Here is a 27737-nt window from a genome sequence, read left to right on the forward strand (position 1 = left end):
CAAAAAAATGCTACAATGGTCATGGCCTCCTCATCCAGATATAGCTTTGCCTTCTTGTGTAGTTCTGTAGCAATTCTGGGAGTCAAGTTTCTTGGTTGAAGGGAGTGTAGATGTTAAGTCTGTCGAGTAATTTCTCGCCCCTGAACCCATCCTAGTGCCGGGAAAATCCATAATACTTCTGTGAGCAGGTGCACTCAACATTTGATTTCCTGTAAAGCATGGATGTCTTGGAGAGCGAGGGAATCACCGGGGTGCCGAGAATATCAGTGCTAACTGAAGTGGGGGCCAAATACAAGTTCACCGGATCACGCCTGGTTTAGGTCCCCACTTTGCACATTTAATCTCCTGAAGGACACCAAGAACTCAAGGCAGAGGGAAGCCCCTGCCTGAGTTTACACACCCTTTGCCCCACCTGTTTGACTTGGAAACACGCATACCTGTTGCGGAACGCTTAGGGTCTTTTCACCGATGATTCCGGTTCTGGAGGGCGGGGCAGGGAGTTCGTAGACTTGGGCGGTGGTAGGTGGGGGCCCCTCCACCCAGCTCTTCATGTGCTCGTAGACGGGGCCTGGAGTCGGGGGCTTGAGCAGGGTGGGCGCCTGGTAGGTCTCCTTGGAGCTGGTGAGGGCTTCCCCCGGACCTCTCAGGGAGGGGGGGCAGGGCCTGTCTGCGGGGACCTCAGGGAGCAGTTGGAGGCGGTTGGCAGGGGCCAGACCTTGCCGCCCGTGGAGCAGACACTTCCACCAGCCCTCGCTTTCTGGCACGTTTTGTTCTAGAATGGTCAAGATGTCTCCTCTGCAGAAAGCCAGCTCGTAGAAAGAGTCTGGGTGGTTGTCATAGAGTGCTCTGGCCAGGAGGGTCTGGGGGCGGGAGGAGAAAGAATTCATCGTCATTTCTGTGGCCGAAAACCATTCTACCCACACCGCTGGCTGAGAGACACTAGAGCGCATTCGTGGGTTTCCACCACCCCACAGGCTCTCGGCCCTGCTCTCTGCCTGATTTAGTCCCGCCTCTCCTTTGGGGGTCGGGTGAAAGGTCATATCCTCGGGGGAGTCTAACTTGTGGAGTGTCCCAAACGTACTCTCACCGCACTGTTTTAATTCGGGTTTTTGTTGTTTTTTTTAATATATGAAATTTATGGTCAAATTGGTTTCCATACAACACCCAGTGCTCATCCCAACAGGTGCCCTTCTCAATGCCCATCACCCATCCTCCCCTCCCTCCCACCCCCCATCAACCCTCAGTTTGTTCTCAGTTTTTAAGAGTCTTATGCTTTGGCTGTCTCCCACTCTAACCTCTTTTTCCCCCCCCTCCCCTCCCCCATGGGTTTCTGTTAAGTTTCTCAGGATCCACATAAGAGTGAAAACATATGGTATCTGTCTTTCTCTGTATGGCTTATTTCACTTAGCATAACACTCTCCAGTTCCATCCACATTGCTGCAAAAGGCCAGATTTCATTCTTTCTCGTTGCCACGTAGTATTCCATTGTGTATATAAACCACAACTTCTTTATCCATTCATCAGTTGATGGACATTTAGGCTCCTTCCATAATTCGGCTATTGTTGAGAGTGCTGCTATAAACATTGGGGTCCAAGTGCCCCTGTGCGTCAGCACTCCTGTATCCCTTGGGTAAATTCCTAGCAGTGCTATTGCTGGGCCATAGGGTAGATCTAGTTTTAATTTTTTGAGGAACGTCCACACTGTTTTCCAGAGCGGCTGCACCAGTTTGCATCCCCACCAACAGCCACTGTTTTAATTCGTGACGGCCGTGACCTGTGTGCGTGAGTGCGGCCAACACATAGTTGACTGGAAATCCTGACCCTGCCACTTCTTAGCTGTGTGCCTTGGAGCAAATTGGCTACTCTCTCTGGGCCTCAGTTTCCTGGTCTGTAAAATAGGACTAATGTTAATATCTCCCCGGGAAGGGGTAAGAATTCAATGGGTTGTTATGTACGCAAAGCTCACTGAACAGTGCCTGGCAGTCAGTAGGCACTCTGTAGAGGTTGGCGGTTACTGTCCTAGCGATAACAGCGCCCTCTGTCTGGTCCTTATTATCTTTCTCCTGGATTGGGCTGGAAGTTTTGTGACTCACCTATTTGTGCTCACCTATTTGCTGCTCTGTCCCCAGCATCGAACACGCACTCAGGTGCATAGGAGATGCTCGGTAAATGTTCACTAATTGGTGAGTGAGGAAGCAGAGACACAACGGTTAAGGACCGGTCTATCTGTGGTCATGCAGCCAGGATCAAAACCCAGTCTCCCTCATTCTCAGAACTCACGCTCTTTCTGTTCGCCCCCTGACCCTCGAAGGAAAATCACCTCGTAGCAATGGCAGCAATGGGTAAGCAAACCTCCTTCTTATTTGAACTTTCTGCCGAATTAAATGAAGGCGACTTGTTTCTGTGGGGCTTAATGGAGTCACCTGTTGCCATATTAGTGCACACTTGACACAGAGAAATTGGGAAATACAGAGAAGAAAAAAAGAAATCTGTGAAAATTACCCATAATCCCGCCACTCAGAGGTAACTTTTCATACCATTTTAAGTATTTATCCTTCCAGGTGCTTTTTTCTTTCTTCAATTAAATTTAGTTAATTATACTTTTGATGCTTATTAGCTCCTAGTACATGCAATTTACAAACAAAACAAAGCAAAAATGACCAACGATCCCATTATGCTTGTGAAGAAGTGTGGCCTTTTTTTTTTTTTTTTTTTGCATAAAGTGTTTTCTGTTACAAAAATGGAATTGGATGGCCAACTGCTAAAAAGCATCACCTTAAGCACACAGTCAGGTCAGTATGGATTTAGAGAAACACTGTGACATGTGTATGTATCTGAGAAGCAGTAAGTAGAATGCAGACAAATAGGCACTGAGAAGTCCCACGTGAAACCTCCTGCAATTGAGATCCTAGGGGATGACGAACAATTTTTGTGCATGGAACTTTCTTCTTACTGCAAAGAAATAAAAATTCATTACAGAGGGGGTATAAAATAGTGATAAGCGAATAGAAGGGAACGGAAATGGCTGCCACAGGTAACCACTGTCACTTCTTTGGTTCATGACCTGACATCTTGTGCACATTTGTTCATATATATGCACCTAGAGTCAGTCGTATTTCCTTTAATTAATTAATTTAGAAAGCACATGACAGGGGGGCAGAGAGAGAAGGGGGGAGAGGGAGAGAGAGAGAGAGAGAGAGAGAGAATCTCAGGTAGGCTCCATATCCAGCCTGGAGTCCAATGTGGGGGGCTTGATCCCACAATTGTGAGATCATAACCTGAGCCAGAATCAAGAGTCGGATGCTCAATTGACTGAGTTCTCCAGGCATCGCATGTCAGTTGAATTAAAAAAAATTTTTTAGGGGTGCCTGGGTGGCTCAGTTGGTTGAGGGTCCGACTTCGGCTCGGGTCATGATCTCACGGTCTGTGAGTTCGAGCCCCGTGTTGAGCCTCTCTCTCTGCCCCTCCCCTGCTCATGCTCTGTCTCTCTCTCTCTTTCTCTCTCTCTGTCAAAAATAAACATTAAAAAAAAATTTTTTTTAAATTTTTTTAATGTTTATTTTTGACAGATAGAGACAGAACAGGGGAAGGTCAGAGAGAGAGGGAGACACAGAATCTGAAGCAGGCTCCAGGCTCTGAGCTGTCGGCACAGAGCCTGATGTGGGGCTCGAACCCACAAACTGTGAAATCATGACCTGAGCCAAAGTCGGATGCTTAGCCAACTGAGCCGCCCAGGCCCCCCAAGTCAGTTATATTTTTAAAACTTAATGGGATCGTATGCTACAATCTTTTTTCCCCACTAATAATAGATTATGAACATCTTTGTGTTAATAAATTGCTTTCTTCAGTATCTTTATATATATATATTTATTTAATGTTTATTTATATGAGAGAGAGAGAGAAAGAGGGCACAAGCAGGGGAGGGGGACCCAGAATCCGAAGCAGGCTCCAGGCTCCGAGCTGTCAGCACGGAGCCCGACGCAGGGCTCGAACCCACATACTGTGAGATCATGACCTGAGCTGAAGCTGGACGCTCAACTGACTGAGCTACCCAGGCGCCCCTGTTCAGTATCCTTCTAAATAGCAGTCCTGTTTTCCCTTGTAAGGACGAATCATGCCTTCCCCTCAGGTTCTGGGACATTTTAGCTAATTCCAGTTTTTAGCTATGACAACGCTAAGATGATCATCTTCGTAGCTAAATATCTGCAACCCTCCTTATTTATTTCCCCAGAGAAATTTCTAGGTGGGAAGTTGGCAGGGCGGTCATTGGGGCTCCTCCTTCCCTCACTGCCCTCAGGCATGGCTGACCCATTTATACTCCCCCCACCCCCCCCACCCACCCCCGGGTGTGAGACTGCCCATTTCCTCACACCCCATGACCTGCGCATGAGCTCTTTGTTGGATGCTGCGTTTGTTTTAAAATCTTTGTCATGGAAACTTGAAATGTTTTTGTAACACATTCTTGGAAATGCCCAGACTACTGAAAACTAGAGAACTGGCTACAGCCTTCCTGCCCCTGTGAGTGGATAACTTGGGAAGGGGTCACCTCCCTGCTACACTCCACCATTAACTCGTTTCATTTAAAATTTATTTTTCAAAGATTTATTGTCTTTGAGAGAGAGAGAGAGAGAGAGAGCACAAGCAGGGAAGGGGTAGAAAGAGAGGGGGACAGAAGATCTGAAGCGGGTTCTACACTGACAGCAGAGAGCCCGACGAGGGGCTCGAACTCAGGAACTGTGAGATCATGACCTGCGCAGAGGCGGGACGCTCAACCAACTGAGCCTACCCAGGTGCTCCAACTTATTTTTTTTAATTAAAAAAATCTTGTAAATGTTTATTTATTTTTGAGAGAGAGACAGAGTGCGAGCGGGGGAGGGGCAGAGAGAGAGGGAGACACAGAATCCGAAGCGGGCTCCAGGCTCCGAGCCATCAGCCCAGAGCCTGACGCGGGGCTCGAACTCACGGACCGCGAGATCGTGCCCTGAGCCGAAGTCAGATGCTTAACAGACTGAGCCACCCAGGCGCCCCTCCAACTCATTTTTAAAAGAGGGAATACGGTTCCGCAGCGTTACGGGCATGTGTGTTGTGAAGGGCATCCCTGCCCGTGGGCGTCTCCTCTCCCATCCATGTGAACCGAAACGCTCACCTGAGAGGGATGGTGCAAATCCCATCGGTTGGAGGCGGAGTGAGTTTACGGGGTGACACTGAAAAGCAGAGAGCCCAGTTAGGGCTAATAAACACCGCTTGCCTTCTGGGGGTGAGACCCACGCAGTGTCCCCTTAGCCGGTCACTTATTCCTTCCCAAGCGCAGCCAACCTTGGCTCAATGTTCACGAGGTACAGCACCGTTCCCCGTGCTTGAGTTCGGGGATACCAGTTTTGGTCATGGGATGGTCCGCTCTGTGAGCCTCCTGGGGCTCCCCTGTAGCCCCAACTCTGCCCAAACCCTCAGGGCCCTACGCAATTCCACTCTCGCCTACATTTCCAAGGCTCGGGGTATCAGTTCCTCATCGTCCCACACACTCCGCCCTTCGTGGGGCCTGAGTCCTTCACACAGGCTACACCCTCCACCCCAAATAGTCAGCAGCTTTGTGCCCAGTGAGACCCGCTCATCTTTCTAGACGCATCTTAGATGTCTCTTCCTCGCCGAAGGATTTCTTCACGCTCAGACTCTCCCAGACCCACCTGGTTCTCTCCATTTTTTTTTTGCTCAATGCATTTCCAGGTCCGTACTGACGACCTTCACATGTAATTCATTAAGTCGGTGATCATCTGTTTGGCGTCTGTGTCCGGGCACAGGCTCCAAGAGAGCGCCCCTCCCTGGCTCTCACCGCATCCCCGGCTTCTGGCCCATGGTAGGTGCTCATCGTCTGCTTGTTGAGTTAGTGGGTAGATAAGGACGAGTAGTGTAATGTGCCTGTGTTCAAGTCTTCGGGAGATAGAGAGACAGCACCAAGATGAGAGTCCCCGTTTCTGTCTAGAGTAGGGTCAAAAAGGATGCTCTCTGTGACTCTCTGCCCAGCCCCTCAGGCGGCTCTCGGTGAAAATGACCGCTGAGATGTCCAGAAAATGGGCTGCAGGACCTGGCTAATTGAGTGCAGATTAGCACACTCAATTCCTGTCCCGCCAATGTGTTCTAAGCGCATTTCCAGTGAATGTGGGTGCTCAGCTCGGAGAAGCTGGCAGAGATGAAGCATTTAGAGGGAACACAGTTTTAGAGCCTCATAAAGAGGATGGATTAAAGGCCAGGACTGAGTGAAGCTCCGTGCTGCTTTGTAGATTTTTTCCCTAAAGAGGCGAATCATCTCTGTATGGTAAGAAGAGAACTTGAAAGTTGGCGGTGTAACACTTTGTCAGACTTTCACCGGATTTAGAAGGAGTCCTGCAATCCCTTCTTAGTATTCCTTTATTTTTTAAAAAGTGTTTGTTTTTGAAAGAGAGAGAGAGAGAGAGAGAGCGCGTGCCGGGGAGGGGCAAAGAGAGAGGGCGACAGAGGACCCGGAGCGGGCTCCGCAGGGACAGCAGAGAGCCTGACGCGGGGCTCGAACTCACGAACCGTGAGATCACGACCGGAGCCGAGATTGGACTCTCAACCGAGCCACCCAGTCACCCCTTGATATTCCTTTATTAAATTGCCTACAAATACCTAGATTCTCAAATGCTCTTTGACCTCGTTTTCACATTCTAGTGGTTCTCTCATTCATTAATCCGTTTAATGAAACCTTTGGCAGGAGTTCGTTTTATGTTTTCATGAGGGTCATGATTTTACCTTTCTGAAAATTATACTTCAACTGTCCACACTGGCAAGAAAAACAACAACAACAACAACCCAGTCTCTAACCCATCATCACAATCTCATGAAACCCGCTTGATGCGTCCGGAAAAGAGAAAGCTGGTCGTCTGAGATGTGCTCGCGTCTGTCTGGAAAGAAGATGGTGTGTATGTCCAGACGGAGCAGTTGCTGCGTTTGGGCAGCTGCTGGGGAGTGTCCCGACTGGCATCAGCGTGGCTGATGCACTTGCCTATTGTGAAAGGCAGTGGATTATCTTCCAGAGCACAGGGGGCTTGTATGATCACCCACCCACGGGCACCCACGGCGGTCCACGATGGACAGCCCCGGTCTAATTCCGGAGACAAGGTTTACTTCACGCTTCCAGCCTGCTGTCTGCAAACGCGCATACCTTACAGGATGTAACCTCCCAGCAAAGGAAAATCCTACGTGTGCTGCTGTCACAGGGTGCCCTTCTGCGTGAGATTTCGTTACAATTGGCAGGGATGTCTCTGGACACCTCATGCAATCCACTGATGTCTCAGAGTTTGAAGAACAAAGCGTATCAAAGTTTCTGTTCCAAAGGAAAAATTAAACACCAGAGAGGAACCTTGGGGGGGGTTCTTTCTTCACCTGGAAAACAGTAGACTATATCCGGGCGCCTGGGAGGCTCAGTCGGTTAAGTGTCTGACTTTAGCTCAGATCATGACCTCAAGGTTCCCAAGTTCAAGCTCCGCATCGGGCTCTGTGCTGACGGTGGGGAGCTGGCTTTGGATCCTCCGCTCCCCTCTCTTTCTGCAACCCACCCCCCCGCTTGTGGGTTCTCTCTCTCTCTCTCAAAAATAAATGTTTTTTAAAAAGAAAACCGTGGACTATATTGAATGGGGCCTTAAATCTTAGAAGCCTCAGAGGTGGCTTTTCTTGTCCTCACTCTACAGAGGAGGAAACCGGGGCTCAGGGGGGTGAAATGACCTGTCTAAGGCCGCTTCGCCTCTCACTGCTGTCTTCACATCTATTATTGCGCATTCCCCTTACAATCCATTCTCCAGACATTTATGCGCATAAATATTTACATACACCAATCAGATCATGTTGGTTTCTGGTTTAAAAACCTCCAATTGCTTAGACATACACTTGGAACAAAACCTACACTCTCTGCCTGATCGCCCCCCCAGCCCCCCTCTCCATCCATTAATTTTCCTTCGGCCACGTTGGTTTCTTACTTCTCCCAGATGCGCTAAGCTTACGTTGCCCTTGCTATGCCTCCTGCCCAGAACACTCTTCTGCCAGATCGTTGCACGACTGGCTCCTCCTTCAGGCCTCCGCTCAAAAGTCACCTCCTGCCGTGGCATCCCTGACCACCCATGGAAGGCTAGCCTCCCTCTCTGCACCCACGCACGACTGAGACGCTGATGTTGCAGGCACTCTGAAGAAGGAATCCAGACAGGGCAAGCCGGACTTTGTTCGGGCAGGCTGGCAGTGGGGGGAGAGGAAGAAATAGCAACAAACACTTGTCCCACAACCTGTGTTCCTGGTGCCGCGCCAAGCTCTTTACGGACAAGGCATGGAAACAACCGTCAGCTCAGCGAAGGCAACCTAACAACCAACGCGATCATCTCTGGGGCCACTCACAGGGTGTTTTTTAAATAGGGTGTGAATTTGGAAACGTTTGCGTAGATATTTAAGACACGAAGGAGGACATATGTTTATATTTTTGTTCCCCGTGGGCACGCTGGGAGTCGGATCCTGCGAGCCGTGGAAGAAACGGTGCTAACTAGTCTCCAAAAGGGGCATTTCCCTCAAATGCCCTTCTTCGTGCGGCAGCTGGAAGACGGACAAGGAAAATGAATGTGCACTTGGAAGAAAGAAACAAAAAGGCAGAGAATACGATTCCCTTTCTGGGAGACCTTCCCACAGCTGCCAGATGCAATGTGTTCATCTATGTTGAATCGGCAATGAGCTGGGAGAGTAGTTAGCTACAACTGGAGAAATCTGGGATGTTGTTCGTTCAGGCATTCGTGCATTGTGCGAAGATTGTGTTAAGCATTTACTATACGCCCAGGGCTCTGCTGGAGACAGAGCAGAGCCTGATCTTACGCCAACGCATGTTGCAGCAGAGGAGATCAACTCCCAACAGATTTTCACAGAAATCAATACAGGGTTTCTACTTCTCTTAAGGGCAATGATGGAAAATACAGGAAGTGGTGAGAAATATTATTGGGGTAGGGAGAAAGGGGGGCGTGCTCTGGGGGTGGGTAGGAGTTAGTCAGATCTCGACGGGGGGGACGATCATCGAGGCAGGGGAAGAGAAATGTGTGAGGGCTGGAGTGACGGAGTGTGTGTGTGTGTGTGTGTGTGTGTGTGTGTGGTGGGCCGGAGGAACTGAAAGATGAACCGGCTGGAGAGAAGTAAACAAGGGATGTGGGGCTTGATTCCCTATTGGCTGCTGCCTATATATCTGCTAGCTGGGAGCAAGGGATTGGCGGGGGGCTACGGGGAGGCCAAAGAGCCTCATGGAAGCCAGTCACCCAGTCCGGGTGGGAGATGGGGGGCAGGCTGGATTTAGGGTAGCTGTAGGGAGGAGGTAGTGAAGGATGGCAGGCGGTCTTTGAGGCGAGTCTTGAAAACAGGGCAGGATCACAAGTGCCGGAGAAGGGAGGAGGGACGCAGAATGGGCCGGGGAAAATAAGAAGCAGATGGAGACAGCTGGTGCTTGTACTTTCTGTCTTGTGCAGCGGCATAGAGAGGCAGCAGCAGCAGCAAGCAGTCTAAGCGGAACCGGTTGAGACGAGCCTACAGAGAGGCCACCTGCTGAAGCTTCATTTCTACCGCTTCTTCACCGCTCATCACTCTCTGGACCAGGAAGGCGGACACAGCTTGAGACCCTGCAAGAGCCCGGCTTGCCTTTCTGCTCTGCTCTCCATTTTTATTTTCTTTAGTTCGCTTGGAAGAGCGAAGCGGCAGAAACTCGGAGCGCTAGGGCAGGACGGGGGACCCTGGGAGATGCTGTCTTCGGGTTTACCTCATTTCAGAGCGGCGTGTGCCTGAGACCGGGAGAGATCACATGACCTGCCTCAGGTCACCCAGCAGCCCGCGGTGGCAGAGGGGAGTCAAACTCAAGTGTGCCTGACTCCTGAGCCCGAATGGCCTCTCCAAATCCAAAGCAAAGTAGACTTTGCTCTGATTCGCTAAAGTCTACATGCATGTACTTTCAGAAGAAGCTGCTTGAAAGACATCCCTGGGCTGCAGCAGGCTCGCATGATCGCAGGAGTGGGTGTGAGGGAGGCAGGCCGAGTGCTGGAGACTGGCACGCTCACACAGATTTTAGAATATAACTTCTTGGGCCACATGACACGCTCTGGGGCTGAGTCCAGCCCGCTGCTGGGGTCTTAGAGGCCCCACACTGTTTTCCTTTGCGAAGCCAAAGTTAATGGGCAGGAGGCTAGAGCATTTTGACTCAGCGCAGGGCTCCTCTTAACAGGTGATCTGCCCTGAATCACCCCTGCCCCCCACCCTGCCCGGTTATGTTATAGCCAAGACTAATAGCCACCTGCTCGCAACATGAGACTCTGTCTCTCTGCCCTTTCCTGCTTGCCTCCTCCTCCCCACCCCCCTCACGAGGGTCAGATCAGCATCACAGCTGATACAAGCGCTATCCCCACCCTCTGGACTCCTGTATTCCTAAAATTAAAAAGTTCGCAGCCGGGGATACAAGAGACCCCGAGATGGTTTCTTTCAAAGTAGCCGGCATATCATCATTCCCTTGGGAACATAAATCGTACCACAAGGTCACCAGCTCACAGCAGGAAGCAATAAATGAGTGCCCCCACACAACGATAGAGACGGTACATGAGGCAGGAACCCTGAGCAGCGAGTGACGTTGGACCCCTGCTCTTACAATGTCATAGAACCTCATTGCTCGTAAGATGGGCACCTGTCTTCTACTAAAATCCTTCTTTGAAAAATGTCCACATTTAGCATTTTAGCTTCTGTCTCATAGGTTCTATGACTTGTTTCCAAGAATTCTTTAGGAGAAGGTGGCAGAATTGTTCCTACTTCCCCTCTGAGGATCCGGAGAGCATAGTAACACATAAACCACAATCTCTTTAAAAAAGCATACAGTGTATGTATTTCAAAGCTTTTGACATATGGAAAGTATGAATCCCTGAAGCTCGCAAGGGCTTTCCCTGGATGTGGGAGCTTTGACTTTCACATCAGTGAAAGTTTCTCTTGTATATCTTTACAGCGCAGCTGAGCCCAGACTCGGAAACTCAGACGTAGACCCAGAGCAGAGCAAAGTGCTTTGATCCTTGTTAGAGACAACCCTCTCTCCTTGATTGAATCGGAAGTGTTTCACACTATGTAACTACACAGACAGGCTTGGAGAGATCAAAGCAGAGAGAACCGGGGCTGTGGGTTGGTTTGTGCCTGTTTATTTTCCATCATTTTTAAAAGCACTTATGTTAAAAAAAAAAGTTTCCAAGAGCGTAAGCAAAATCCCCTTACCACCTCCATTTTCCCACCCACACCCTCTGAAAAGGGAAGAAGGACAGAGGAAGAAGGACAATCCTGAGGAAGAAACAAAGTATCTTCATGATACTCCTGTGAGAGGTGTTGATGGGCGACAGCATTCTGTGAGGTAACCTCTGGAAAGAGGAGAGAGGGTAGACAGGCTCGTAAGAAGTTACAGCAGAGATGGTCTGGAAAGGATTCCCAGTTTGCAAACCCTACACAACAATGCAGCCTTCTTCTCACACATGGCGTGTCAGCTAATAGTAATTTCCTGTAATTGATCAAAGAAAAAAATCCCCTTCAATCTTCTTCTTCTTTTTTTTTTTTTTAATTTTTTTTTCAATGTTTATTTATTTTTGGGACAGAGAGAGACAGAGCATGAACGGGGGAGGGGCAGAGAGAGAGGGAGACACAGAATCGGAAGCAGGCTCCAGGCTCTGAGCCATCAGCCCAGAGCCCGACGCGGGGCTCGAACTCCCGGACCGCGAGATCGTGACCTGGCTGAAGTCGGACGCTCAACCGACTGCGCCACCCAGGCGCCCCTTCTTCTTCTTTTTTAATGTTTATTTATTTGCGAAGGAGACAGAGTGCGAGCAGGGGAGAGGCAGAGAGAGAGGAAGACACAGAATCCGAAACAGACTCCAGGTTCTGGGCTGTCAGCACACAGCCCGACCCGGGGCCTGAACTTGAGGACCACGAGATCATGACCTGGGTCCAAGTCGGATGCTTAACTGCTAAACCGACCAAGCCACCCAGACGCCCCCTCCCCTTTAATCTTCTGGATGCATATTGAGTCAGGCATCTTGTTACTGTCATAGTTTACGACTTAGCCAATGGCTCATAGATGGGGTAGCCGACACTTTTTCAACATCTGCACCAGGCGCTGCGATGAGTAATTAGCCTTGATGATCTCCCTTGATATTCACCGTCCCATGAAGCAGCTACCGCGATTAGTGTTGGAGAGATGGGAAAACTAAGGCACAGAGAGGGTGATTGAGTGGCGTAAGGTTGCTCAGAGGGCAAGGAACAGAACCAAGAATGGAACACAGGCAGTTTTGACCCTGGAGTCTGCCTTTTTGGCCCACAAATCGCAGAGCTTGGTACCGACTCCACCAGTGGGCATGTGCATTTTCACGGAGCGGCGAATGACAGAGTGTGCCCCGGGGAGAGGAATGGGAAGCTGATAACTACATTTTAACTCAGTTGTGTAAGTTGTGTGGCCATTTATCAGAATTAGATCCTGCCCGAAGAATTCAGAAAATAGCTTAGGGGCACCTGAGTGGCTCAGTCGGTTAAGCGTCCGACTCTTGATTTCCGCTCAGGTCATGATCTCACGGTTCGTGGGATCGAGCCCCACGTCAGGCTCCATGCTGACAGCATGGAGCCTGCTTGGGATTCTCTTTCTTCCTTTCTCTCTCTCTCTGCCCGTCCCCTGCTCACCCTCCGTTTCTCAAGATAAATAAATAAACTTAAAAAAAATTTAGGAAATAGCTTGACTGTCATTACTGGTACATAATGATACACTTTTAAAATGGAATACTCTACAGCTATTAAAAATAATGAGGTAGAGTGTATGTGAGTTGAAATGGAACAATCTCCAAAATGCAGTATTAATTTAATCAGGATGACCAACTGCGCATACAGTATGTCCCCATTTATGCTGTTGTGAGGATAGCATCTTTCTGGAAGATGACATAAGTTGTTGGTTGGGGCTTTCCCTCTGGCCAGAGGAACCAGAGCCCAGGAAATTATAGAGGTTTGGGATTAAAGGAAAACACGCTTGCAACCCACGCCCCTCGGTACAGTTAGAATTTTGTAAACCAAGAGCCTGCTTGGGATTCTCTCTCCCCCCTGCCCTCTCTCTCTGCCCCTCCCCTGCTTGTGCTCTCTCTCTCCCCCTCTCAAAATAAATAAATGAACTTAAAAAAAAAAAAAGTATCCCTCTTTGAAACAATTGTCCGAGAAAGAGGCTGTTGCCTTAACTTTTGTCTTCCCTCGTGGATTTCAATAGCTTTCCACAGCAACGTTTACGTTTCCAAGTACAGTTCTGCCAGGTTTAGGGAAGTAAGAGTCACAGAAGATAGCAAAATGGTGCATTTTGTAATCAGAACTTGCCCTGAGATTTGCAACGGCGCCCAGTTAATAATATCCTTCCACTTGTCATGCCTAATGTAGTGAGAGAATTCATTTGTGGTATCGTAGAGCCCGAGACAGCTCTGGTTCAGTCATCTGCATTCCGGTCTCGGAAATATTCGGGCTTTTTTTGTTTGCTTGTTTTTTTAATGAAGTGACAGCTGAGTGATTTCTTGCATCATCCTGCGACATAAGGAAGGGCTGATTCTCTTGGAGCTGGTTTTTAAAGACTTAGCCAAGTGGGTAAAGGAGAGAAGGCTGAGGAGAAGCTGCTGTTGTCTGCCGGGGAGGCCAGGGAAATCAGCGAGCTTCGGCCCCAGCAACCCCTCTGTACAAGTGGACAAGTTCTCGAATGAAGAGGTTCCAGGATGTGGAGAAAGGGATCCGAGGTCATTTAACTGAACGCGAGATACCGAAACGCGCTTCTCCCCTCCCCTCCCCAATTACCTTTATATTTAGAGGAACACGGAAGCTTAAAAAAATTAACCGAGCAGAATACAGCTTTTTAGACAAAATGTAAATTCTCTCTTTTTGGTTTCAAAACACGGGACACAGAGCACCTTTCAGTTACTCCCACCGGTGCGACAGCTATCGGAGGACCGTCCTTCCGGGCTTCCCTAACTTGGGGGGAACATTTGAAATAACACGTCACGGCCCCCTTCGCATGGTTAGAGTTGCAAAGAAATGGAGGCCAGCAGAGAGAAACTCAGATACTCACATTCACTCTCATCTTGATCCTTTAAGGAGATTGTGTTTAAAGGTGACCATTCCGTGTCCTGGAAGACACCGGCAGAAGCCGCTTGGGAAGGGAAGGTCTTCTGTAGCAGTCTGTGCCGGAGGGCCGACAGGTGTGGGTCTAAAACACTTGGGCGTGAATAGTGCTCTTTTCACAGCTGTTCCTGCGAGCAGATCTGGGCTGGACCCGACAGCCCTGGGTGCGGATGGGGCCGGCCACCCAACGCATTCCCTTGATCTGCTCCCTGGTTCCCTCCCATCCTTCTGGGTGCAAATAGCCACTAGGGTGGGTGTATCTATAGGCACCGGGGACAAAGAAGGGAATAACCCTGGTGAACTTGGACATGAGAAGATATACGAGCGAAAAAGAAAAAGTTAAAGAATGATTCCTTGTCTTCCTAACGCCCATGAAAATGGCCCGGCGGCCGGGGATGACGGCGGTGTCTGTGAACAAGCACAAAGGTATAAGCGATTTCTCTGTAGACGCATCGAACTCTGACCCCTCCAGCTTCGAATTCTTCCTGATGGTTCAGATGAAGAAGCCACTCATCACAGGACTTCCGTACATCGCCCAATAATGAGACGTTGAGGAAGCGATTGTGGCCAGAAAAAAATTCCAAAGCCACTCGGTGGAAGTGAAATGTTTTCTTCCCTGATGTCTGAATACCGTGGTTTTCCAATAGGTTTGGGTCTTGGCCAGATTAACATGTTTGAGTCAACTTCCCCTATTCATGGGAACCTTATTAGAACTCACTGTTAGTGCTTTATTAATTTGACAATTATCATTATTTTTTAAGGTATATTTTACTTTATTTTAGAGAGAGAGAGAGGCATGCGAGCTGAAGAAAGGGGCAGAGGGAGAGAGAGACAGAAAGAGAATCTCAAGCAGGCTCCACACTCAGCTCAGATCCTGATGTGGGGCTCTATCTCATGACCATGAGATCATGACCTGAGTCAAAATCAAGAGTTGGAGGGTGCCTGGGTGGCTTGGTCAGTTAAGCATCTGGATTTTGATTTTAGCTCGGGTCATGGTCTTGCAGTTTGTGAGATCGAGCCCTGCATCGAAGCCTGCTTGGGATTCTTTTTTTTGTTTTGTTTTTAATGTTTATTTTTGAGAGAGAGAGAGAGAGAGAGATACAGAGTGTGAGCAGGGGAGGAGCAGAGAGAAAGAGGGAGAGACAGAATCCGGAGCAGACTCCAGGCTCTGAGCTGGCAGCACAGAGCCGATGCGGGGCTCGAACTCATGGACTGTGAGATCGTGACCTGAGATGAAGTCGGACGCTCAACTTAATTCTCTCCCTATGGATTCTTAATCTCTCCCTATGTCTCTGCCCCTCCTCGGCTCACGCTCTCTCCCCCCCTCTCTCAAAATAAATAAATAAACTTTAAAAAAAAAAGAGTTGGACACTCAACCGACTGAACCACCCAGGTGCCCAGATGATTCTTTATTAAGCACCTACTGTATGTTTGATAACGTGTGCTGGGGAGAGGGGTGCGCGAGCTTCCCTTGATCCAAGCTCAGGATTGAAATGCTGCAACATTTGATCAACCAAGCCTTGTAGCAATTGAGATCTGGCCCAAGACAGGTGCATGTTGTACCAAACTGCATTCTACAGGTGGTTGTGCCCTGGAGATCCGGCATCTGTATTCCTGGCCGTGTCCCCTCCACCACCTCCAAGCTCGCTCCTGACCAGCCACGTCCCTGACTTACCGTTTACAATACCTAGTTTGGAAAAGGGAGAAGTTGGAAGCAGCTTCTGGGAGTGGTTGAGGCTCAGTCCCAGCTTGTGAGAAGCTCATCGATGGAGGAGAGTGAGAAACTAGGAACTTCTCGGGGCCTCCCTAACCTCCCTAACCTCACCTGAAAGCGGGGTGGCCGTGCAGCGTTCCCGAGTGGCTGCAACACCTCGCCCCCTGCATGATTTCTTTCCTTATACTTCTCTCTTGCCCCAGGAAGGAGAGCGGGGGCAAGGACATCACAGGTCCTTTCCTTCTTAGCTTCCTTTCCTCTCCTCCTCCTTTCTCTCTTTGTTTGGAGGGAAACGAAGAGGGAAGGCAGGGGAGATACAAAAGGTGTTTTGTGCTGTTCGATTGGTCCCCAGCGACTGTACGACCTCGGATGAGGAGGAAGCTTCGTCTAAGGCTGCACTCCTTTGGCCTCGCGCCTGTTCACAGCACGTCATATCCATGGGCCACCAGTACAGATTTTTACTCAAGTCACGTGTTAAATTAAGCCGATTAAAAACAACTCTCCCGGGGCGCCTGGGTGGCGCAGTCGGTTAAGCGTCCGACTTCAGCCAGGTCACGATCTCGCGATCCGTGAGTTCGAGCCCCGCGTCGGGCTCTGGGCTGATGGCTCGGAGCCTGGAGCCTGTTTCCGATTCTGTGTCTCCCTCTCTCTCTGCCCCTCCCCCGTTCATGCTCTGTCTCTCTCTGTCCCAAAAAATAAATAAAAACGTTGAAAAAAAACAACTCTCCCTAAGCAATATTACCTATAGAATTACATTCAATGAACTAGTCTTAGTTTTTCTTTTTTAATTTTTGAAAATGTTTCTTTATTTTTGAGTCAGAGAGAGACAGAGCATGAGCAGGGCAGGGGCAGAGGGAGAGAGGGGGAGACAGAATCTGAAGCAGGTTCCAGGCTCTGAGCTGTCAGCACAGAGCCTGATGCGGAGCTTGAACCCACGAACCGTGAGATCCAGACCTGAGCCAAAGTCAGGTGCTTAACCGACTGAGCCACCCAGGTGCCCCTCTTAGTTTTTTCTGATGCACATTAAAATGCATTATCTAGGGGCACCTGGGTGGCTCAGTGGGTTAAGTGTCCCACTCTTGGTTTCAGCTCAGGGCATAATCTCACAGTTCATGAGTTTGAGCCTCGGGCAGAGCTCTGTGCTGACAGCTCAGAGCCTGGAGCCTGCTTTGGATTCTGTGCCTCCCCTTCTCTCTGCCTCTCCACCACTCCTGCTCTCTCTTTCTCTCTCTCTCTCTCTCTCTCTCTCTCTCGAAAATAAACATTTAAAAAATTAAAAAAAGTTTTTTAATTAAAAAAAAGTCTTGGGGCGCCTGGGTGGCGCAGTCGGTTAAGCGTCCGACTTCAGCCAGGTCACAATCTCGCGGTCCGTGAGTTCGAGCCCCGCGTCGGGCTCTGGGCTGATGGCTCAGAGCCTGGAGCCTGTTTCCGATTCTGTGTCTCCCTCTCTCTCTGCCCCTCCCCCGTTCATGCTCTGTCTCTCTCTGTCCCAAAAATAAATAAACGTTGAAAAAAAAATTAAAAAAAAAAAAGTCTTAGGAGACTACGCAGAACGTTAGAGACAGGTGTGTGTAACTGGCCCTTGATCTCACAGTGCTTGTTGATCTCCTCACTCTGGGCAACATTCGCGTAGGAAAAAAGCAACTCCAAGTACTCGCCATCTGTAACTGACTCTCGCGTTCTTTCAACCTCGGAGCGAGTTGAAATTCTGAAGCGGAGGGAACATCCCACAAAGCCCTTTGGACTTTTCGTTAACCAGAGGGCAAACATCTCCGAGGGAGGAAGGCCCCTACTGCTTTCTCATCTCATTCCTTGTTTGCTCTTCTCCCCAAATGACAGACTGCCTGTGATAGGTGCGTCACACAAGCTGCTCTTGATTCTCAGGAGAAGCAACACTTGAAAGGAAAAAAAGAACAATTCTGTGTGTTCAGTAACCCATAAGCCGAGCTGCTGTTGCAGGTGCGGGACATATGGCCTTCTTGCCACTGGCTCTGTCCCCATGGTGTGGACACAGGGTCCTCCAATCGAATACACAGATGGCTTATGAGCATACATGTGGAAATGGTTCCTAAACTATTTATTTCCCCTTTTTCACAGCTCATGCTGGGGCAGTCGAATATCACTTGTACGGCATATTTTCTACCAGCCCCCCACCTTCCTCCTTTGAAGTTATTTCCTCTCCAAGAACTTGTCATTTCCTCCCTTAGTCATTCTATTTCCAAAATGACCACGTTCTGTTTCTATGGCTGCTTCCCCATTCGATTACCATGTAGGCCACTTTCCTTCGAATAGTCTGGTAAATTCTGGGATCGTGATGGTATTCTGTTTAGTTCTTATTTTTTTTTTTTAGTAGTGAGCTCTATAGCACATAAAACATTAAGAGAATAAAAGTTTTTAAACAGGAGTGATAATATAGTGTTACTCTATTCTATTCTATTTTTATATTACATGTTATATTATATATTCTATTTTCTATTACATTTTTACTAACTAAAATGACAGTTTATTTTATTGAGAAAGGGACCTAGACATTTGTGTTCTTTGTGGCATTTAGAATGGTGCCTGGCGCAAAGCGGGCACTCGATATTTGTTGGATGAATGAAAGGTATATTATCTCAACAGAAAATGGAAATAGGGTTGGTAGAAAACAAACGTCAGTTTCCCAAAAAAGAAAAAGGGGTATGTATAGCACATGTGGTTCAATAAAACCATTTACACCTTTATTTGCTATTCTTTCTGTTTACATCTCCTGCCAGTTTCAAAGGTCAAAAGTTTCTCTCTCTCTTTTTTTTTTTTTTTTTCTGAAAGGCAGGGCAAGTGATTCTCGTCCGTGTCCACTGAGAACACCAAGGTGGCATCTAAAATGTTAAGAGTTAAATAAGTGTTAAAAAAATAAATTAAAAAATAAAAGGGGGGGGGGGCGCCTGGGTGGCTCGGTCGGTTGAGCGTCCGACTTCGGCTCAGGTCATGATCTCGCGGTTTGTGAGTTCGAGCCCCGCGTCGGGCTCTGGGCTGACGGCTCGGAGCCTGGAGCCGGCTTCGGATTCTGTGTCTCCCTCTCTCTCTGCCCCTCCCCTGCTCATGTCTCTGTCTCAAAAATAAATAAAAACATTAAAAATTTTTTTTAAAAATATGGGCTCCTAGATGGCTCAGTTGATTAAGCATCCGACTCTTGGTTTCAGCTCAGATCACAATCTTATGGTTTGTGAGTTCGAGCCCCACGTCGGGATCTGTGCTGACAGCTCAGAGCCTGGAGCCGGCTTCGGATTCTCTCTCTCTCTCTCTCCCCCTCCCCTGCTCATGCTCTGCCTCTCTCTGTCTCTCAAAGGTAAATAAATGTTAAAAAATTTTTTTAATAAATACATAAAATGGATAGAGAGGCCACCACCCTGGCCCCCCGATTTGTCCTCCTTCTGCTCTTCCCTGCCAACACTCCCTTTGTTGCGTAGCAGCCAGAGTGATCTCTTAAAACATAAACCGGACCATGTCATCTCCTGCTTTAAATAGGCCAGCGGCTTCCTCTGCAGTTCGAATGCAGTTCGAACTTCTTACAGGACTGACAAGGTCCTATGTGAACGGGATCCTGCTTACCCCGTTGATCTCATTTCTGCCCACTCTTTCCCTTGGTCCTTCTGCTCCAACAACACTGGCCTTTCTGTGGATACTCCACAATGCTGAGTTCATTCCTGCCACAGGGCCTTTGCATTTGCTGTTTCTTCTGCCCTGAATGCTTCTGTCATCATTCAGGACTCCAGAGAGGCCCCTTCTGTCCATCACCTCTATCAGATCACCTTGTTTTATTTTTCTTCATGGCAGTCGTCACCATCTGAAATCATGGTGTCCATTTACTCATTTACTAACTTTCTGACTCCCCTAAAATATCAGCAATGTGTTGATCATCTGAACCCCAGGGCCCAATAACTGCACGCCGGATGGATGGCTAAACAATGGGCAGTGAATTGGGTTTTCAAGCTGGCTGTGGTGTCTGGGGCCTTTTGTGGTGGGGCAGGTGAAGCAATGCAATTGCTGCACACGGTCAGAGGGAGGCCACGGGTCCTTGTGACCTTGACCTCAGCTGCAAAGGTTTAGATCTAAGGCAACATCTGACCATGGGAGCTGGAAGGGGGCCAGTTCCCGAGAATCTAGGCTGAGTGGCTCGGGTCGGGGCCAGGTAGGGGTTAGGGAGCTTAGAGCCGGGCAGCCTCGGTTCCCAGGGGTGTGACGACTAGGAAGTGCCGTGTCTGACCTTGTGGCAGGGCAGGGCGATGTCACAAGAGCTCCATCTGCACTCTCCGTGACCTCCCATTCATTCACACACACTCCAGGTGTTTATTGGGCACCTACTAAGCGCAGGCACTGCCGTAGCACTGGAGACGCAGCCCTGAATACGAAAGCCCAGCTCTGTCCCTGGAGGAGCTGACTCTCCAGAGGGCAAGACACATGATGATAAAAGGGACAAACGATTGAGAAAGATGATGTCAGATGTCGATAAATGAAGACGAGGCGGAGAATGAGAAAGACCAGGGAAGGTGTGGGAGGCGATTGGATGGGCGGTCCAGAAAGGCCTTGAGCAAGCGTGTGAGTGAGCGAGCATGGGAGATGCTGGTGGGGAGGACCCACGGGACCCAACCCCCCTACATGAATGTTCCCAGGCAGGGGAAGGGGCGGGCAGTGTGGTGGGGGGCTGTGGGGAGGGGGTCAGGCACGCCTCGTGGCCACGGTAAGTTCTCCACCTACACTCCCATTTGCCCTTCTTCCACAAAGACTGAGTTAAAATGTCTTACTTCCCATTCAGAGGTGCTAAAGGCACAAGGAGAACCTGTGATTGCTCCCCGCCCACGAACAGGGTCCCGAGGTCCTGAGCGCTCTTGCCCAGAAGCCCGGAAGTAAGTGCGGCCCGCGCCCCTGGGAGACACATCGCCGTTGGGTCTGTCAGAGTCTAGGAATTTTGGCGCCTTTACCTCTAAGTCTTTACCACGACCCTCCTTGAGGGGCTCTACGACCACTACCCCCAGGACTGGGATGTAAGACAGCCAGAGGGTGTTTGCTCTTTAATCGAGGCTGAATCTGAACTGTTAAGAATATCTGAGAGTATTTAAATGTGCTTAAAACACAAATATTGTTTTGATCAATTCTCTGGACATCCACCCTTTAGTAACGAGGGGACAGACACTTGTTTGAAAACTCCCTTCAGAAAAGCAAGGGAGCACGCCGTCACGTGTACGAAAGAGAGAAAGTGCAGCTTGTAGAGAAAATACTTTCAGAAAGTAGGTTTAAAATAGAATTTCAGGGTGGCTCAGTTGGTTAAGCATCTGACTTCAGCTCAGGTCATGATCTTGAGGTCGGTGAGTTTGAGCCCTGCATCAGGCTCTCTGTCATCAGTGCCGAGACCACCCGGGATCCTCTGTCTCCCTCTCTCTGCCCCTCCCCCACTTGCGCTCGGTCTCTCTCTCTTTCCAAAATTAACATTAAAAAAACAATAAAATAGAATACCATTTCAGAAATTCTCAGAAAGCGAAGGAAAACAAATACCACGCTTATCTGACTCTGTGATTCTCCTTCAGTTCCTGGACACGTACCCCAGTGAGACAAAGGTGCTAATTTCAACGTCACTTCTAATGGCGTGTATTCATCTGCACACGTGTGCACACACACATGCATATTCAGAAGTCAACACAATTTGTAACAAATGGGACTGCATCGCTAAAGTACATGCAGGCTCCATTTTCATAAATAAGGCACTTTTTGAAACTGCCCAGAATCCCAAACAAAGATTGACATGTAATAAAATCACTCATGCACCCTGTCTTTTAGACTTGACTTTCTTGAATGGAGGTGAACAGGGAATCAATCAGCTACAGTCCAGTAAGTCAACAGATGAGGTGTTAGACGGACCACTTTGCCACACATGAGGACTTCTACGTCTGTTGCAACCGTACTGTGTGAGCCCAGCGTTTCTTATCACTAGTATCAGCAGCGTGTTTAGTTTTCAGTTTTCTCTTGGTTTTATAAGACATTAAGGAAAACCTCGTGAAAAGCAGACGACTACACAAAGGTGAATGCTCTACCGACATGAAACCATCGGGTGACAAAAAGCAGCAGCACCACGGGACGGCGTGACAGGGCAATCGCTGGTCACCACCCACTGTCCCCAGGCCACCTTCAAGGTACGAGAGGTGCTCTGGGTCCCCTTGGCTGAACATGAAGGTGCTTCAAAGCAAAATGCACCAAAGCAGAGAACCGCTTACGTGCTATGACCCCTGACAGCATTGTGTGACCCTTTGATCAAAGAGAATTAATGAACAGTAATCAAGGAGATCAACTGTGCTAAAACAAATGGAACTCTAATACGTATCGTTAATTGTGAAAGGCAAGAAGCTCGACAATGGATCAGTGACTGCTCCCATTTGTATAAAGCCTTTTAAACAGTGTGTTATCTCACATGGGCGTCGACCGTTCTGTAGGGGTACCCAAGAGTACCAAGGGGTACTCTGCTGAGGTTGCCTGTGGACTAGGACTTGAAGACGTGAGTTCTTGCCCAAGTACTTACTGCCTTTATGTGGACTGATTGTTAGAAGGCCATTATTAACTCAACATTAAATTTTCTTGTGTGTGATCATATTGGAGTTGTGTAGAAGAGCATCCTTGTTTTTAGGAGACACATGTTGATGTTTTGGGACGGGGGGTGAAGGGTCATTATGCCTACAATTTGTTTTCAAATGGCTTAGCAACAGCAACAACAAAGTGTGTGTGTGTGTGTGTGTGTGTGTGGGTGTGTGTGTGTGTGTAAATATACACAAATAGATGCAGACAAATGTGACAAAGTGCCAGGAATCAGTGAATCTTGGTGAAGGATATACAGGGGTTTACTGAATTACTCCCCCCCCCCCTGCCAGTTTTCCAATGGTTTAAACATTTTTCAAAGAAAAAAAAAGTGGGCACAAAATTCTAGGGTAGCTTCGATATTTACACACGATCCATACAAGAGAGGCGGTCATGGGTTACTCAGCCATAAATCCCACTAGTGACATACATTAGTATTACTTTAATAATCAATAGCATACATTTAATTCATATAAACAAGCTTCCCATTTAGTAATTGTTTCATTTTCTTGCCTGCACGACTGAAGGTTTAAAAAAGGTCTAGCAAGATAATCCCTGAGCTTTATTTTCTTTGTGTCTGAGCCATTTTTCTTTTTAAGCAGCCATTACAACGTTCTAGACAGCGAATCTTTTTTGATTCATGCCACAGACCTGAGCCCCACCCACACGTACCAGTACAAGAATTACTGGGAAATGGCATGCAGAATGCCCCCTGTGGACTCAGCAGGGGAGGCTGAAGCCAGATCTGGACTCTGCTCTTGGGAAGGAGCACAGAATCAACCTGGGAGTGACACTAAGTGTTTGCAGGGTCCAGAGAGAGGAGAGGTCAGGGTGAGCTGAGGCCAAGACCCGCATCTTGCTGGGAAAGCTGTTTGGAAGCTGAGCGGACACAAAGGGATGGATTGTGTTCTCAACCCCATGAACTGGTTTCTGCGAGAAGTAACTTTCATCCGTCTCTGAATCCAACTGGTCAGGGGCTTGGGAGCACCCCTCTTTTCCACGCTTCGACTTCTAGTAAACTTTTCCATCTCCAACCTACATGTTACTAGTATTCACCCTTCGACTTCATCAGAAACTTGGAACTAAAGTCAGTCATTGTCCTTAACCATAACTGGTTGTTTGGTGAACTGCCCATCCGAACGGCCCCCCGTCACTCACCCTGGGCGTGCCATCCATGATCTCTGCTCCCTTCATGCTGGTGTGAAACAGCTCCCGTGAGCTCTCCGGCTGATATCTCTGGCTTCAGAGGAGGGATTATGCAATGTCACTGCATGCCTTGGGCTGGTTCTCAGAAACTGAATTCTATGGAGCTATCTGACAACACGGGAAATTGTCACAACGATTCTCCCAGCAGGCAAACTTTCTGCAAAGCGCGATAAGATTAAAACGAAAGGGCTGACGGAGAGCGGACAGAAATCCAGGCCACACTCACTCTTCGATGCCTGGCATCTCATTTGGTCTATAAGTAGAGAGTGTCACACATTTGCTATGTGAAACCACAAACGAAGAAAAAAAATACTCTTCTGCTTTGCAGGGTGAAGTTCCTACTTTCAAAGCTCGGTGTAGGAACGCTCTGCCTTCTCGTCCCACAAACACTGTGAACAACTCCCACCCGACACACCAAGCTCGTTTTCCTGATGAGTGGCCACTAGGACGAATTTGTGACCATGGTGGCTGTTTCTTTCTTCCTGCTTTCTAAACTTGTCCTGCGAACGAACAGCCGGGAGAAAACAAGTCAAGGGGAATGCCTTAAAGGACCTGGTCCCAGCACATCTCTCCTCGGAGGCACAGTCCTCCGTGCTCTCACCCCATACCCACCCCACCTCCTGGTCTTTGCTCACAAAGCTTCACCGTGAACATCTCCTGGGTGCTGACTCTGTACCAGGGCCGTGCTGAGCACCTCTCAGTACAATTCTATTATCTCTGAAATCTCATCCACCCACCGTCTGAACTTGAAGCCACACCGCTAATTCGTGCAGCTCAACACTGCTTGCTCGGTCTTTCTACTTTCCCTGAATTCCTCCTCAACGTTGAGGGAAGACATACACAGGGAGGCAGACTCCTTGCGGGGCACATTCACGTTGTTACTTCATTTAAACAGACTGGCACCCGTTCTTCCGAGCCTGCCTCAGGTAGCACCTCCGACGGGTGGTGTCTCCCATTGCTACCTTCCTGCAAGTGCTGCGCTCACTGACTGGTCTGCGTGGCACCCACTGCTGAGCAGTCAGTCCTCACGAGTCTGAGCACCAGGAAGGGTTTACTTGTGGACATGGCCGACTGATTTCTGGCTGAGACAATCCATGTTTTAAATGGGCATCGTTGTTGGAAGTTAACTTCCGGGGCCGCGTAACTGACGTGTTGCAGATGGGAGCAGATCACAGGGAGGGAACAGTGACCCCGCAGAGTGAGGACGAACTGACTTAGCGACAAGTTCAAGGCGGAGATCCCAGGAGGAGAAGGCAGAGATGGGAGGATGGGGAGTAATTTAGGGAAGTCTTCATGGGGAAGGCAAGATGTGAAAGGCGGGGGCAGATCAGGGTAGAGTGTTCCTAGCTGTAACACCATGAATATGCAAAAAAAAAAAAAAAAAAAAAGAGAGAGAGAGAGATGGAATTAGCAAGTTCCATTTAAGGAAAGCAAGCAGATTCAGAGGAAAGAGTAACGAGTCATAAGGGCTGAAGTTATGAATGACAGACAGCCTGGACTAGCAGAAGGACTTTATCTTATTATTTGTAGGTAAGACAAAGAAATCGTTAACACAGTACTCTCGCAATGCATATAGCTAGTCGTATTTGTAAGGCAAAGGCTCTACAAAATGGCAGATGATTTCCGTGTGGTTGAATGTGAATCTGGGCATTTTTCTTGGGCGTGCCTCTTCGCCCCTGCTTTCTTCTGGCCCTACCTGCGCCTCTGTGCTGGTGGGCACGGGCCGGGCAGCATCTCGAGTAAGGAACATGGAGGCACTACTGAGCTAAGGCTGAGGTTCGTGTCTCCAGGGTGGGAATCTGTTAACCTAAACTTGGTGCTTCCATGTATATTTAGATGTTGTTATGTTATGATTCTGTTTCAAAAAGTCCCAGGGGCGCCTGGGTGGCTCAGTCGGTTGAGCGTCCGACTTTGGCTCAGATCGTGATCTCGCGGTTTGTGGGTTCGAGCCCCGCGTTGGGCTCTGTGCTGACAGCTCGGAGCCTGGAGCCTGCTTCTGATTCTGTGTCTCCCTCTCTCTCTGCCCCTCCCCCGCTCGTGCTCTCTCTCTCTCTCTCTCTCTCAAAAATAAATAAATGTTTAAAAAAAATTTTTTTAAGTCCTTATCCTTAAATATATACGGAGATATTTATGGATAAAAATCCAAGATTTGCTTCAAAATAACTCAAGAGAGGGGAAAGTGGATAGAGGTATAGATAAAATAAGATTGGCTATGAGTAGCAAATTGGGGAATCTGGGTGATGGCTACGTGCAAATTCATTGTACTGTGCTGCTGACATTGAATTAAAAAATTAAAGCTTTATTAAGATATAATTCACATACCACAAAATTCGTCCTTCTGAAGAGTACAATTCAGCGTCTTTTAGTATATTCAGCTTGTGCAATCATCACCATTCTCTAATTTGAGAATATTTCATTGCCCTAGAAAGAAAACCCATACCCATTGGTGGTCACTCCTCAGTCCCCTGTACCCTGGGGACCTGGCAACCATTGTTTTACTGGATGATTGATTCTTGCATATATTTGAAAGAAAGCAAAAAAGGATGGACAAACTTGTTTGAAGTCATGCAGTGATGTGACTGAGGCAGAATCCAGACTCAAGTCTCTTAGAGAAAAGGTAGACTTCACACCTGGTCCAGTTTGAACTGTTCCCACCACCTTGGCAAACTTCTGACGGTGGTTCTTCTCAATACTGAAGGGCTGACCCGGAGTTCCCAATGCAGATTGGAATGCTGTGATTTGCATTTCTTCCTCCTCCTCCTCCTCCTCTTCTTTTCAGAAAAACCTAAATTAAAAAAACAGAATGTAGGGGCATCCAGGTGGCTCAGTCGGTTGAGTGTCCCACTCTTGGTTTTGGCTCAGGTCATGATCTCACGGCCATAAGACTGAGCCTGTGTTGGGCACCACACTGGGTGTGGAGCTTGCTTAAAATTCTCTGTCTCTCTGGGGCGTCTGGATGGCTCAGTCAGTCAAGCATCCGCCTTTGGATCAGGTCATGATCTCAGGGTTCGTGAGTTTGAGCCCCGCATCGGGCTCTGTGCTGACAGCTCAGAGCCTGGAGCCTGTTTCAGATTCTGTGTCTCCCCCTCTCTCTGCCCCTCCCCTGCTTGCTCTCTGTCTCTCGAAAATAAATAAATGCTAAAAAAAAAAAAAAAAATTCTCTTTCTCCCTCCCCACTGCTCTAACAAAACAAACAAACAAACAAAAAGGAAGACACAAAAGCCATAGATTTGATCCTGAAATGAAACAGACTCACTCCTACCTGGATACCTAGTGTAGTATTTTGTGAATGAGGGCCTGGCTTCTCAGTTTGGTGTTTTGTCCTGTCATTTTTCTGAATGAAAGCCCTTAGACGTTCGTATTTACTTAAGGCAAATGCATCCTTCTGTGCACAAACGTCGCAAGATTTCACTATTCTGGGAAATTGGGTGGCTTTCGTAATATCCCACTGACTGAAGGTTGAAACAACTAGAGAGTTCAAGGGAACCAAGTAGGAGAGACTCTAATGAGGTAATTTTTCCCCCTTAACAAATGCTACTGAGAACAGTATTTTGGATGAATTTTCTCCTCAAAACGTAGGGCGTCTGATCACTTCACTCCTAGAGCTCCTAATAAATGTGCAGGAAGGAAGACTGCTTTTGTACATGGACTGTTGTTTGGTATGCCTTATACTGTTTTCACATGAACCTGTAGCTATCAAGCTCCTTGACGGTAGTCTTTGAATGCTAGGCACTCAGTACCTGACTTTTTTTTTTTTTTTTTAATGTTTATCTATTTTGAGGGTGGGGGAGGGACAGAGAGAGATGGAGAGGGAGAATCCCAAGCAGGCTCTGCACTGTCAGCGTGGAGCCCGACACGGAGCTTGATCCCATGAACTGCAAGATCATGACCTGAACCCCAATCAAGAGTCTGATGCTTAACCGAGCCACCCAGGCACCCCAATACCTTACTTTTTAAAGTGCAGCTGGACACCAGGTGAAGAATATCCAGATCATTAAAGGCTTGGCAGGAAATGTCAGACTGCACGGCT

The 27737-nt window shown here is 48.4% G+C and overlaps 1 protein-coding gene and 1 non-coding gene across 6 annotated transcripts in view; one reads left to right on the forward strand and one right to left on the reverse strand.

Moving 5' to 3' along the window:
* The window catches only part of CASS4 (Cas scaffold protein family member 4), a 45066-nt gene extending 18391 nt beyond the window's left edge, over positions 1–26675 (reverse strand). For 2 of the 5 annotated variants that reach the window (XM_047854593.1, XM_047854592.1), the window contains exons 1-3: positions 26030–26675; positions 23660–24207; positions 438–860 (exon numbers count right to left, since the gene is read on the reverse strand). In XM_047854593.1, the coding sequence (XP_047710549.1) occupies positions 438–860; positions 23660–23695 (459 nt within the window). In that variant the 5' untranslated portion in view covers positions 23696–24207; positions 26030–26675. Of the gene's footprint in view, positions 1–437; positions 861–23659; positions 24208–24319; positions 24336–24444; positions 24527–26029 lie in introns of those variants that run through there. The other 3 variants (XM_047854590.1, XM_047854591.1, XM_047854589.1) reach the window with 3 other exon arrangements.
* TRNAQ-UUG (transfer RNA glutamine (anticodon UUG)) lies at positions 25586–25670 on the forward strand. Its single transcript has one exon. It is a non-coding gene; the product is annotated as a tRNA-Gln (tRNA).
* Positions 26676–27737: the final 1062 nt, after the last annotated feature.

Source organism: Prionailurus viverrinus, chromosome A3 (genome assembly GCF_022837055.1).
Source record: "Prionailurus viverrinus isolate Anna chromosome A3, UM_Priviv_1.0, whole genome shotgun sequence".
Classification (NCBI taxonomy): domain Eukaryota; kingdom Metazoa; phylum Chordata; class Mammalia; order Carnivora; family Felidae; genus Prionailurus; species Prionailurus viverrinus.